The following is a 12,918-nucleotide window of genomic DNA, read 5'->3' on the forward strand; positions in this document are numbered from 1 at the left end:
GAAGATGCATTGATGTTTACATTGGAGATTTTACTTTATAACTGTCAAGTCAGCTGATTGTTGAGGAGTGTACTGAAATTAAATCTTTTCTATCCCTGGAGTAAGAGTGTATGTTCTCTGATCACTGAAGAATCTCTTAAAGGCAATAATAAAGAATGGCCAAGGAGGAAAATTGACTAAATACAAAGTTCTACAGTGTATTTCTAAAACTCAGGTCATTTAAAACATGTACATAAAACTTTATTCTACGGGGAAATAAACACATATGAATATGGGGATATATGTATACGTATAGCTGATTCACTTTGTTATACAGCAGCAACTAACACAACAATGTAAAGCAATTATACTCCAATAAAGCTGTTAAAAAAAAAAAAAGAAATGAAGTAAAGAAGAAAGGCAGGACCAAAGAAACAGGTTAAAAACTTCAAAGAACAAAAACAAAGCAGACAGGCTATTTCCCAATAAGGAATTGACCACCAACAACAAAAACAAGAACTAGATACACATACAAAGGACACCCCAATGTTCGGGAGGTGTGACAACCAGCACCCTCGCCCTGTAACCTGTGAGCCTGTGCCCAGCCCGCCAGCGTCTTCCTCCTCACCCACTGTCTTGCTTTCTTTATCCTCCACCCCTTCTCTCCTTTGCCTTCACTTTGCCCACACCCTCTCCCTCTCAAGTGATCATAATAGTGATTTGAAGGAAGGATTTCACACTGTTTAAGTGGCACTGTGGTCTGGTGGTAAGACAAAGGAATGTGGGGCAGACTTGCCTGGGTTTGTGCCTGGGGGCTTCTGAGCACCCAGGGGAGGCAGTTACTGCGCCATCCAGAGCCTCAGTTACTGTAGCCACACAGGGGGGACTAAAAGCAGCACCGGCCCCATCTACCTCACGGGGTAGCTGTGAATATCAAATGGAGCAACATTTTATGGAAGAATAAACAGTGATTATTACTACTCACTGAATGGTTTCATATTCCTTACATCAGAATGTATTTAATATGTTGACTTTCACTTTTATGTGTCACTCAATTTTTTTTTCCCGAAATTCAGATGCCCTAAAGCAAACAGATTGCCATTCTAACCCAACTTAACCTGACTGTCTTTACAAGGGTTATCTAGTTAATTAGCTAACTATAAATCCTGATTAGCCCTTTTACAGTTTAATATCTTACTTGATGGTCAACCTTTTAATTACTCAGGAAACTACTGCCTCACTCTTTTACTTCACAGGCAGTATGGCTACATCTGCTAGTATCAGGTAGATTTTTATTCTTTCTTGTTTAAGAAAAAGTCTTTTCCTTCCTCTCTCTTTAATTACTTGGCTCAGTACCTTTGGGCTTGTAGAAGCATACGATTGCCATGGAAATGTAAGGACCACAAAAACTGTTTTTTTTGTTTTTTTTTTTTTGCGTTACGCGGGCCTCTCACTGTTGTGGCCTCTCCCGTTGCGGAGCACAGGCTCTGGACGTGCAGGCTCAGCGGCCATGGCTCACGGGCCCAGCCGCTCCGCGGCATGTGGGATCTTCCCAGACCGGGGCACGAACCCGTGTCCTCTGCATCGGCAGGCGGACTCTCAACCACTGTGCCACCAGGGAAGCCCCACAAAAACCCTTAAACCACAAATCAGAATGAGTTTAAAACAAATGAATCATTTTTAACTATTGAAAAGATGAATGCTTTACTGTGTATTATTACTGATACTTTCTCGTAATGCATATCTTCTGATATTTCCAAATTCTTCAGGCTATAACAATATCCCAAAACTGAAAAAGTACCTTGGTAAGTAAATTATACTGGTATGTTGAGTTCATTAAGGGAGTGACTATAGTGTTATTTACAAAGATATTTGTGGAGGGAGTAAAAATACGGCCTGAACTATAGCTAACTATAATCCTCAAAGTGTCCAGAAAAAAACATAGTTCTAGAATAGAAACAGCTTTTATATGTTTTTGACTAAAAACTGGACTTGTCAAGTGCACCATACCTTACTGTATGTCAAAAGCGCCACCCATTGGTTTCTTATATAATTTAACAGTATTTTCAGGACAGACTATGTGCCAGGCACTTAAATGTTAAAATGCATGTGTGTGTGCATGTGTGTGTGTGGATGTGTATGTGCGGAGAGAGAAAATATTTATAAATATAATATCTAATATATACCTGTACTCAAATTCAATCATTGAACAATTTTATGATAGGGCCTATTATCATACTCATCTTTCATACGTGGAAACTGATGCAGCGTGAGTTTAAGAAAGTAATTTGCCCAATGTCAAGAAGGTAGGAATTGGTAGTTCTAAGTTTCAGAGCTGGACCCCTGGCCCCAGAGCCTGATTCTCAACCACCCTGCCTTGCTGCCCCTTGTCTCCTGATTCAGCAGGAAGCTGTATCTGCAACCTGCATACACGTGCGCGCAAACACACACACACACACACACACACACACACACGTGCACGTGCGCGCGCACATCCCTAGCCCCCTGCTGGCCCCACCTCCTTTTGAAATGGCTCTACTGTCAGCTTCAGCAATCAGAGTCAAAGGAGAAACTACTCAATGTATTATAGTTATTTTCTGTCTTTTCTTCTCCAGGCTCCTTGGCTCTTTTCCTAGAGCTTAGAGGAAGTGGATGTATCTATCCTAGAGCTAACAGAAAACAAGTCAGAAGGTTTGCTGCTCACAAAAAGGCAGGTTTCACCGGGGTGCGAACTCATATATATTTGCTTAAGAGTCCAATTGTGTAGCTGTGTCTGTGTGACACCAGACCTCATGAAGTTTTTCCAGAATGCACCATGGGTAGTGACATGTAGGTGGAATTTTTCTGCCCAGTGATGCTGAACAGAACACAAAAGCCTGTGCTGGATCAGTGAATTTTCTAGAGTAAGGCCTGATTGCACCATAGCATCTGTCCCCTCACTGACTGTTGGGACGATTCAACTGATGTGCTGTCCTCTTCCTTCCTCAGCTCCAGGTGAGTGTCTCCAAAGCTGTGCACTCATCCAAGGCCAATCTTCCCAGATAGAAAGAGAGCTGTTCCTGGGTGATTGCATTCTGCTCCTGAACTATCAGAAAGCCCTGGCGGTTCACAGCCTACATAGTGGGTGCTTCCTTTTATATATGAAAAGTTATGTATTCTAGTGAAAATATTGGTGTTGGAGTACGAGGAAATGAGTGACACGGAGAAAAAGTGAAGCATGTAAGGACAAACCTGACAGAGGAAATGGAAAAGCTGAGAGGTTAGAAACAAAGAAAGACTACTGTTTTTAAAATATTTCATTTGTAAATAATGGAACTTATCAATTTATCAAAATAAAAAACCTTTCACCTTCTGATTTAAAATTGTATGATTATCCTTTTGATCCAGTTCAGACCTGACATGCTTCATTTTAGAATTGGCTTTTAATGTGAGAATTACCTCCAAGGATATTTCCATTTGATTTTTAGTAATGTGGAGTCAGGCAAATGAATGACAGGTAAAGATGGATCACAATCTCTCCTCCCCCAACCCCTAATGAAATGAATGGAAAAAGCAGAAAAATAAAAAATAAAATGAAATCATAAAAAGAACCAAAGGAAGAGGTACAAGTTCACATAATAAACTTTGACAAGGGACAACCAAAGGAATAAACAGAAGATTCATTCAGGTATAGCTGAGGGCTACTGCTGTCCACCCTCTCCCCTCCCCACCCAGTAAGTACACAAACTAGTTAACAGGAAAAGGAGAGCCATCTAAGGTGCTGACAAGTCTCACTAATACCACACGGATTTAGAGAAAAGTGGGTGAAGGGGAAGTAAGGAGAAAACATTATAAATATTTTTAAGCCCTAAAACATCCACCAGAAGATCTCAGCAGAGGCAAGAAAATTGCAAACTTGCAGGTGTCCCCCCAGGGACAGAACACACTTGAAATCAGGTCCAGTAAAGTTTGGTTTTTAATAAAATCCAGAAAAAAAGACAAAAGAGCCCAGATCCTCCAACAAAAGAGGTTAAACTCCCCAGTCCTTCATGTATCCTTCCTGTGCCTTTGAGCCAGCAGGATACAGAAAAGAGTGCAACAGCCAACCCCCAAATAGTAGCTCCAAAGAGAAGATTAACACATCTCAGTACAGGTGGAGAGAGTTTCAGGGAGAATGCAGTCTCACTATATCAGAAAAGACAGAAGATATGAGCAAAGCCACCCACAATGCATGTGAGCAAGTAAGATACATGGAACTGACAGCAACTAGTTATGCAAACAAACTGGAATCCAAGAATCCATAGCACACAAAGAATGATTAAATGAAAGACCAATCTGGTAGATAACAGATCAAGACCATAACAAAATTCCCCCATAAGTCCTTGGGCTACAGAAGAAATAATGAAAATGACATTTTTAAAAAGAATAAAACTAATATCAAAGATCAAACAACAACATGTCAGACATCAAAAAGGATAATAAATTAAATGATCACTTGTTCCTGGACTAGATCTTGCACCAGAAAAAAACAAGCTATAATGAACATCACTGAGACAATTTTTAAAAATTAGATATGCACTGTGGATTAGAGAATTATAGGGTATCATTGTTAGATTTCCTGATTTTGATCATTGTACCATGGTTATATAAGAAAATGTTGTTGTTCGTGGAAAATACACTGAAGTATTTTTTAGAAAAGGGTCATGATGTTTATAACTTCTTCTCAAATGGTTCAGAAAAAGTGTTGTGTTTGTGTGTGTGTGTATGTGTGTACATATACGCAAATGAGGTAAAAGACAAACAGGTGGTGAACTGGCAGTTCCTTGTACTATTCTTGTGTTCTTAGAAATTACCTGTAAATATGAAATTATATCAAAGTAAAAATTACCAAAAAAAGTCAAAGCAATACCTGTAAAGGGCTAGTTTATTAAGTCAATCAATAACGAATGGACTAAAATCAGCTGAAATTTGAAATTCTGACATAGAAGATGTCAGTAAATGCAAAGGAAGATAAAAACAGGTTAAAACAGTTGAAGAAAATGTAAGAAGATCCAACATAAACAAAACAGGTCTCAGCAGGAGAAAGCCAAATGGAACAGAAAAGCAACTCAAATATACAACAGCAGACAATTTCTCTGAAAATAAGGAGGAACTTAAGCACTTTAAGAATGGTAAATTACTGGGCTTCCTTGGTGGCGCAGTGGTTGAGAGTCCGCCTGCCGATGCAGGGGACATGGGTTTGTGCCCCGGTCCGGGAAGATCCCACATGCCGCAGAGCGGCTGGGCCCGTGAACCATGGCCACTGAGCCTGCGCGTCCGGAGCCTGTGCTCTGCAATGGGAGAGGCCACAACAGTGAGAGGCCCATATACCACAAAAAAAAAAAAAAAAAAAAAAAAAAAAAAACAGAATTACTGACACTGAAACATAATCCTAGTCCAGTAACTGAATTTCAAAGATTAAGAAATTCTTCTAACATCCAGTCAGGAAAGAAGCAAGTCACATGCAAGAGAGAGGGTGAAGTAAAAAATTGGAGACCTCAGACTATTTCACAGCAAATTCACACCCAGGAGACAATGAATCAGTATGTTCAAGGTTGAAGAGAAAAGTGACCCAAGGAAATTACCCGCAGTCAATTTGCCATTCAAATACAAAGGTAGCAAGCATTCTCAAACATGACAGGACTCCAGTAATAGAGCTACCATGAGCTCTACCTGAGGGAAAGCAGTATTTGACAATTAAATTCAACCAAACAAAAGTTAAATGGAAAAACCACGCCAAATAACTAGCACCATATCCAAGGACAGACGACACTGGAGAAATGTCTACTGAGCGCAGAGGAAAAAAACTGTGATCCACTAAATTAATCTAGCTAACTTGCCAATTGACCATAAAGACTCAGACATTCTCCAGAATACCACAATCAAAACTTCTAAAAATGAATCAAAATAAAAGGTTCAAAATTGGGAAGTCTTATAAAAATGCAGAATCTCAGGCCCTACCCCAGACATAAGAATCAGAATCTGCATTTTAACAAGACCCCCGGGGGATCTGCGTACACACTGAAACTTGAGGAACAGTGCTTCAAAAGACCAAACAGGGCTTCCCTGGTGGCACAGTGGTTGAGAGTCCACCTGCCGATGCAGGGGACACGGGTTCGTGCCCCGGTCCGGGAAGATCCCACGTGCCGCGGAGCGGCTGGGCCCGTGAGCCATGGCCGCTGAGCCTGCGCCTCCGGAGCCTGTGCTCCGCAACGGGAGAGGCCACAACAGTGAGAGGCCCGCGTACCGGGGGAAAATGAAAAAAAAAAGATCGAACAGCTCACTTCTCAAAAGTGTGTTGGGCAACGGCTTTTATAAAGCAACAGAGATTAGCCACTCACTGAGTTTGTAGGAAGGAGAAAAAAAATTTTTTTATGTCCGCATGAAGGAATGAAGGTCCTTAAGCCACAATTTAACTGTGTGTTATGTGAGCTAAGGGGACTATCTCTGATATGGCTGGGCACCCATATGTTTTATAACATTTTCAGGGTGACATCGAGGGATAGTCAAGAAAATAGACACAAAGGTTGATGGTTAAAAGAGAAGGGAAAGGCTTGTTTTCTTGGAGCATGATATGAAGAATCAGGTGGAAGGCAGAGTTAATGATGTCTATGGTGAAAAAATAGCATTACCTGCAGGATTTCTCAGTGCATTTAATTCTTTTTCCAAACTGTCTAAGGTTTGTTGATCAGCAGTGTCGTCTAAGAAAGGCTCGTCATGGACAGTATCATCAATATATTCAATTTCTGAAATTTCAGAAGCAGCTCTAGAGAGTGATCGAGCAGCTGTATTTCTTGACTGGGGATGAGAAGAGGAAAGGCAGCTGGAACTTCTTTTCACAGAGTTGCAAAGTGGTAAATTTGCTGTTGAAGGTCTCTGTGATGTCCAGCCTAAAATAAAAAAAATTTAAATCAACTGTTTTTAAAATTCTGAATGAGTGCTTAAAGATACAAAAGACCAGTCCCCTGAACTTAGAACTGTTAAATTCATGCAACAGAGTTTATGAGAAAATGAACTTTAGATTATCATCCATTTTGGTTTACCTCAATTTGTGAATCCTGAATTACTTTCCCTATGTCATAAAGAACACTTCTGGGTTATTCTTCCCAAATTTTTTCTACATTCAGAGAAAGGCAAGCTAATTTTAATATTAACTAAAACAAAACATCTGTAAACCCAGTCAATTCCACAACAATTCAACACCCCAGTCTTATCATCTACCCCATAGCCAACCACTGTGCCCTGTATCTTCAATTCTAGGACAATGCCACACTGTGTCTTTTAAGAGGATAGGATAAACGTGGTACCACTTCCTAGTGAACCAATTTTATTTGATGGTGTGTAACATTCTTCTATTAAAACAGATATGGAGACAAAATAGACCAGTATGCAAAATCTTTTAGAGAAACACAGGCTTTAAAGAAATTGAGAACACATCTCTAATTTTGCTAAATATGAGTTCACTCTCAGCCACTTTATAGGGCGCTTCAGTGGAAAAGTTCCAGAAGCACAGATCTGATTCAGGTTATCACTTTGTTCCAGTAGGGTAGTGACCACTTTATCTTGATCTATTTCAAAGGTTGACTTAGTTGGTTTCTTCAATATGTGTGTTTCTTTCATAGTAGGAAAACATAATCCGTTCAAAACATACTAACAGAACATAACTATATATCATTTGGTACTGCTCACAAGGTTCTTTAAAAAAGGCCAAGGGAATGAATATTCAAGGCATAAATTTGGAAATGCATAGTGCAGGTATATTTTTAATATCCTGAATCATTGTTCTGATTTAGATAAATACAGCTAGCTAGTGGGAAGCAGCCGCATAGCAAAGGGAGATCAGCTCGGTGCTTTGTGACCGCCTGGAGGGGTGGGATAGGGAGGGTGGGAGGGAGGGAGACGCAAGAGGGAAGAGATATGGGAACATATGTATATGTATAACTGATTCATTTTGTTATAAAGCAGAAATTAACACACCATTGTAAAGCAATTATACTCCAATAAAGTACATATTGGAGTATAATTATACTCCAATATATACTTTATATAAAGTATATATAAAGCAATTATATGCTTTGCCTGGCTACAGGCAATTGTCATGTATTAAACGGTTAATGATTATTGAGTTTGTCTTTTATTTTTAACTTAAAAGATCTATTTTGAAGGTAGCTACTACCCTAAGAAGAATCTTAATGCAGTATGTAATTATTTAAGCGATTAAAACTAAGGTAAGTCCCAAAGGGCACCAATTTTAACGAACATTTCAGAAATCAATTTTGAAAACAATTTTTGTGGGAGTGAAATTGTGAATAAATTAAGATTCTGACCTTTTTGTGTCTATTTGTGCTCAGAGACAATTCTGAAGAAAAATAACTGACAAAAACGTGCCTATGTTTTTAAAAAAATAAATGTAAATATCCCTAAGATTTATTTTAATGACTAGAATTTGGAAATGATTTTACCTGTAATATGTAAGGAATCAATATTTTATTTATAGCCATCAAGAAAAACAAACTTGCCATTCCCAAGAGTGACGTAGGAACAGTTATGGTGGAAGTAAAGGTCAGAGAGTATAACAGTAATTCAGCTATATAAATGGAAACTTCTAGATCTATGGAGAAAACCACACCCTTCTATTTGTATTGTGCTATGTCTCAGTCAAAATTAAAAGGAATTTAAAACTCGTTAAAATAAACAAACAAGGACACCAAGGGGGAAAATCGGCAGGGGGTGGTGGTGGTGGGATGAATTGGGAGATTGGGATTGACATGTATACACTGATGTGTATAACATGGATGACTAATAAGAAAAAATAAATATTAAAAAATAAACAAACAAAAGAAATTATTAGGAAGAACTGGACTTCTGCCAACACAGGCAAACATGAGGTGAGAAAAATTTAACATAATGTAGATGCCCTTCAGAAAATTCAGGAGAGTACAAACGCTTGCTGAACTCTTATAACAACATCTGGCTGCTACAGTATTAGAGGTTAATTGATCCCAGCTAAGAAAAAACAAGTACACTGGGGTTGGATCAGACTTATGCTTAGCACACAGCAAAGAGACAGACCATCTTTCTTACTGGACATGTACTCAAAGTGTAATTTAAAGTACCTAAAACATAGAAAGACAGTGAGGCTTCAGGTTGGTCCTTGATTTTATTTTGTTCATTTAGGTATGTCATTTCCTCTGGTGTTTCCTGTATAAGCTTATTAGTGTTATTGCTAGGGTTAAGATTAGAGAACCAGTTAAGACGGGCACTAATGAAAAATGCCACAACTAAAGGGATCATCCCATATTTTTTTTTAAAGTCCAATTTGTAGATTATAAAACATAAGAAATTCCTTTTGGAAGTAACTTATGCTATCATTGGCAATGTAAATAATATTCCCATATATGTTTCAGGAACTCTTAGAAAATACATTTTTTTAATGTATAAATTCTCAGTAATTTACACAGTGGAGCAAGAATATCAAAAGACAATAATGTTTTGCGACCTTTATCCAGGGAAAAAATATTGAGTCCTTTGGTCAGGATGCCACTTGTTATTGAAACAGTATGCAAAAAGCATGTTGCTCTGCTTATGTTTCATCCACTTCTAATGTTTTATTTAGAATAGTAATAATTACTATTGTATTAAAGACTCTTCAGTGAGTGATTAATATTTTTTATATATCGGCATCCTTATGCCCATTAATGTAACCCAAAGCACCATTTTACATTATTTTCCCAATATTTCACTGGTCTTACTAGTAATCATAGCCTATATTATTGAGCTAATACCAAGGACAATTTCTTCTGTTATATTTATAGTATAACTGTGATCAGTGTTAATCTATAATTTCCTCAGATTACAGAGATAGGAAGTCGGAGTCGGGGAGCAGTAGGTTTGGGCAGCGGGTGGGGAGAAGCAATGGACTTCCTGCTCAACACACATGTATTTCATAGCTATCATGTTTTTACATTCACAAACGTAAACATCTTACAGAAAGAGGAATTCCTTTATATACTGGCATCGGTTCAGAACATAAGATTTCTGTAACTTGTGGCACAGTCAGGAAAATTTCATTTTTATTTCAGGCCACTATCTCTGTCCAGAAAGCCATCTCTTTCCACCTCTAACTGGGAAGTCTTAATAATGCTTTAAGATTTGGCTGAAATGTCACCTACTCTCTAACATCTTAAATATCAACATGTTTCAATGGCAAAGCAATTATTTTACTATCTCCATTCCTAAAAGACTGCACATGCATCTACCTCTATTATAACTGATCATATGTACTATTATTAGTTACCTATCAGTCTCCAGAAGCATGTTACTCGTGGTTCTTTCATAAACCTTTTATTATTAATACATATGGTACAATTTATGTATTTACATGTCTAAACAGCAGTTTTCTCCAAGTATGATTTTTGGACTATCTACATCAGCATGACATGGAATTGCTGATAAAATAAATGCAAATTCCTGGACCTTATCTCAGCCTTAATGAATCAGAATCTCTAAGAGTGACAATGAAAAATCCTCATTGCAACAGGTTTCCCAGGTGATTATGTTCATGCTCACATTCGAGAGCCTTTGAACTGGACTCTAAGCTTTCGGGCTTCTGGGAAGAAGGCTTATTTTATATCACCAGCACCAGGCCTCAAGTAGGTGCTCCTTCAAATGTTTTTTATAGTAAATTATTGATTTCAACTGATCACTCTAAGTTGATACTTAAAGGCATTTGCCTACTTACATATAAAGATTTGTCTTGGGCTTCGCTGGTGGTGCAGTGGTTGAGAATCTGCCTGCCAATGCAGGGGACACAGGTTCGAGCCCTGGTCTGGGAAGATCCCACATGCCGTGGAGCAACTAGGCCCGTGAGCCACAACTACTGAGCCTGCATGTCTGGAGCCTGTGCTCCACAACAAGAAAGGCTGTGACAGTTAGAGGCCTGCGCACAGCGATGAAGAGTGGCCCCTGCTTGCCACAACTAGAGAAAGCCCTCGCACAGAAACGAAGACCCAACACAGCAAAAATAAATTAATTAATTAATGAACTCCTACCCCCAACATCTTCAAAAAAAAAACATTTGTCTTAGTAACAAATTCTCATAGCATGCATGTGAACTTGTTTTTAATCAATATATAGTGACTTTAAGAAGTATCTTTGACTGCCTCAGAAGGAAGCAGCCAGAATATTTAAAGCTGCCCTAGACTTTGATGTGAGAATAGGTTTCTAATTATAGAGCCAAAAAACATTTATCATAAATGAATGGATTTTCCACTAAAAAAAATACCTTTTAAAATCTGACAGGTTCTCAACATAAATGCACATGGAAAGAATCTAAGCTAGCCAAGTAGTTTTAATCATAGGATTTAGGGCAAGAGAGACATATAAACCTTACATATTTGGACAAATCATATGTAATTAAATTTCTAGCTTGAAGATGGCCTTCAGACGAAGGCAAACAGTCCCCTTTGTCAAGTGTTTCTCCCAAAGATCAGGGAACGTGCCTTATGCAACCATTTTCTCCCAGGGCCCGGTACAGTGCTGTTATACTCAACACGTGTATTGAATTGCCTTAATTCCTCAGTCATCTATTACAACTTCATATGAAATTCAGCACAAAGCAAACCTACTTCAGAAGGTATTTTAGGGTAACAATAATGATCTAATAATACTATTGATTTTAATCATGCCAAAATTCTCTGCATGCCTTCACTAGGAAAATACTGCAATAAGCATTCAATATGTCGAAAGAGTTATCCTATAGAAAATCTTGAAATTATTTTGGCTAGAAGATAGAGTTAATGAACTGAAATCAAGATTCCAGGGTCAACATATTAAGCATCAGGTTTAAAGCAGAGGTTTCTTAACCACTGCAGCAAGTAGCAACCTTATGGCTTTGTGTGATCGTAATACGAATCGAGAAGAGGAGTATGCAAAATCTAGTATAGATATACTCTTTCCTGAAAGTGTAATGAAACCCAGCATGTATTTTATAAGGGTTGTTCAAAATATATGCCATATCCTGAGCTACATTTTAAAAATATTAATCTCTAATACATTGTTACAGAAAGGAGCTAAGACTGTAAAATTTATGTTTTTGAGAAGAATAAAGACTACTCTTGGTTTTTTGGTTTTGGAATAAAAGTCCAGGACAGTTTAAATGAGTAAGTTTAAATTAAGTAACTGCAAAAACTAATTTTCAGGTGCCTAGTAAACTGCTACGAGACAAACTAATAAATGAAGTGAGCCACCAATATGGCACTGCAGCCTTACAGCCAATCTTACCAGTCTTTTGCTGTGTTCTCCTTGATGATGCGTTCTGGGCTCTCTTCAGAACACCCAAGGCAACTGCATTATCAGCATAGGCACTTACGCTATGGTCTGGGATCCATTCTCTGTCTCCTAAAAATGGAAAAGTGGTAAAATTATATAAAGTTGACAAAGAGGAGACATCCATATTGTTGCTTTATTATATGTATTGCCTTACTGGATAATATTTAGCTAAATAAAAAACATTTATAACAGTGAGGTATATGTTATGAAAGAAAATCTCATAATTATACAACAAAAGGAAAAATTCTAAATTGCAAAGATATTGCACACACACACACACAAGTTTGAACAGAAACAAATATTTTTAAAAGTATACAGCAATATAACATAAAATATAATCATTTGTATGTGAAAAAATATATTTGAATACATAGGAAATTTAAGAATACAGGCGACACCAAGACATGGCTTTAAAAGAAAATTATGGATATGTCTCAGAAATCTCACAGATCCTAAGATTTTAAGATGGCATTTAAGAATTATCGTACAATACTTAACGTTGATTGATTGATAGTCAATCAAGTGATTTGAAGAATTACTATTAATTTATTAAGGGCCACACTTCTAAAATACGAAAATAATCTCTCTCAG

At 37.9% G+C, this 12,918-nt stretch overlaps 1 protein-coding gene across 1 annotated transcript in view; it reads right to left on the reverse strand.

The window, feature by feature from the left end:
- The window catches only part of ZBBX (zinc finger B-box domain containing), a 112,005-nt gene that overhangs the window by 4,609 nt on the left and 94,478 nt on the right, over positions 1–12,918 (reverse strand). Inside the window, exons 17-18 of the mRNA XM_024741894.1 lie at positions 12,280–12,396; positions 6,630–6,887 (exon numbers count right to left, since the gene is read on the reverse strand). Of these exons, the coding sequence (XP_024597662.1) occupies positions 6,630–6,887; positions 12,280–12,396 (375 nt within the window). The remainder of the gene's footprint in view (positions 1–6,629; positions 6,888–12,279; positions 12,397–12,918) is intronic.

This window comes from Neophocaena asiaeorientalis, unplaced genomic scaffold (genome assembly GCF_003031525.2).
Source record: "Neophocaena asiaeorientalis asiaeorientalis breed wild unplaced genomic scaffold, Neophocaena_asiaeorientalis_V1.1 scaffold211, whole genome shotgun sequence".
NCBI classification, from domain to species: Eukaryota; Metazoa; Chordata; class Mammalia; order Artiodactyla; family Phocoenidae; genus Neophocaena; species Neophocaena asiaeorientalis.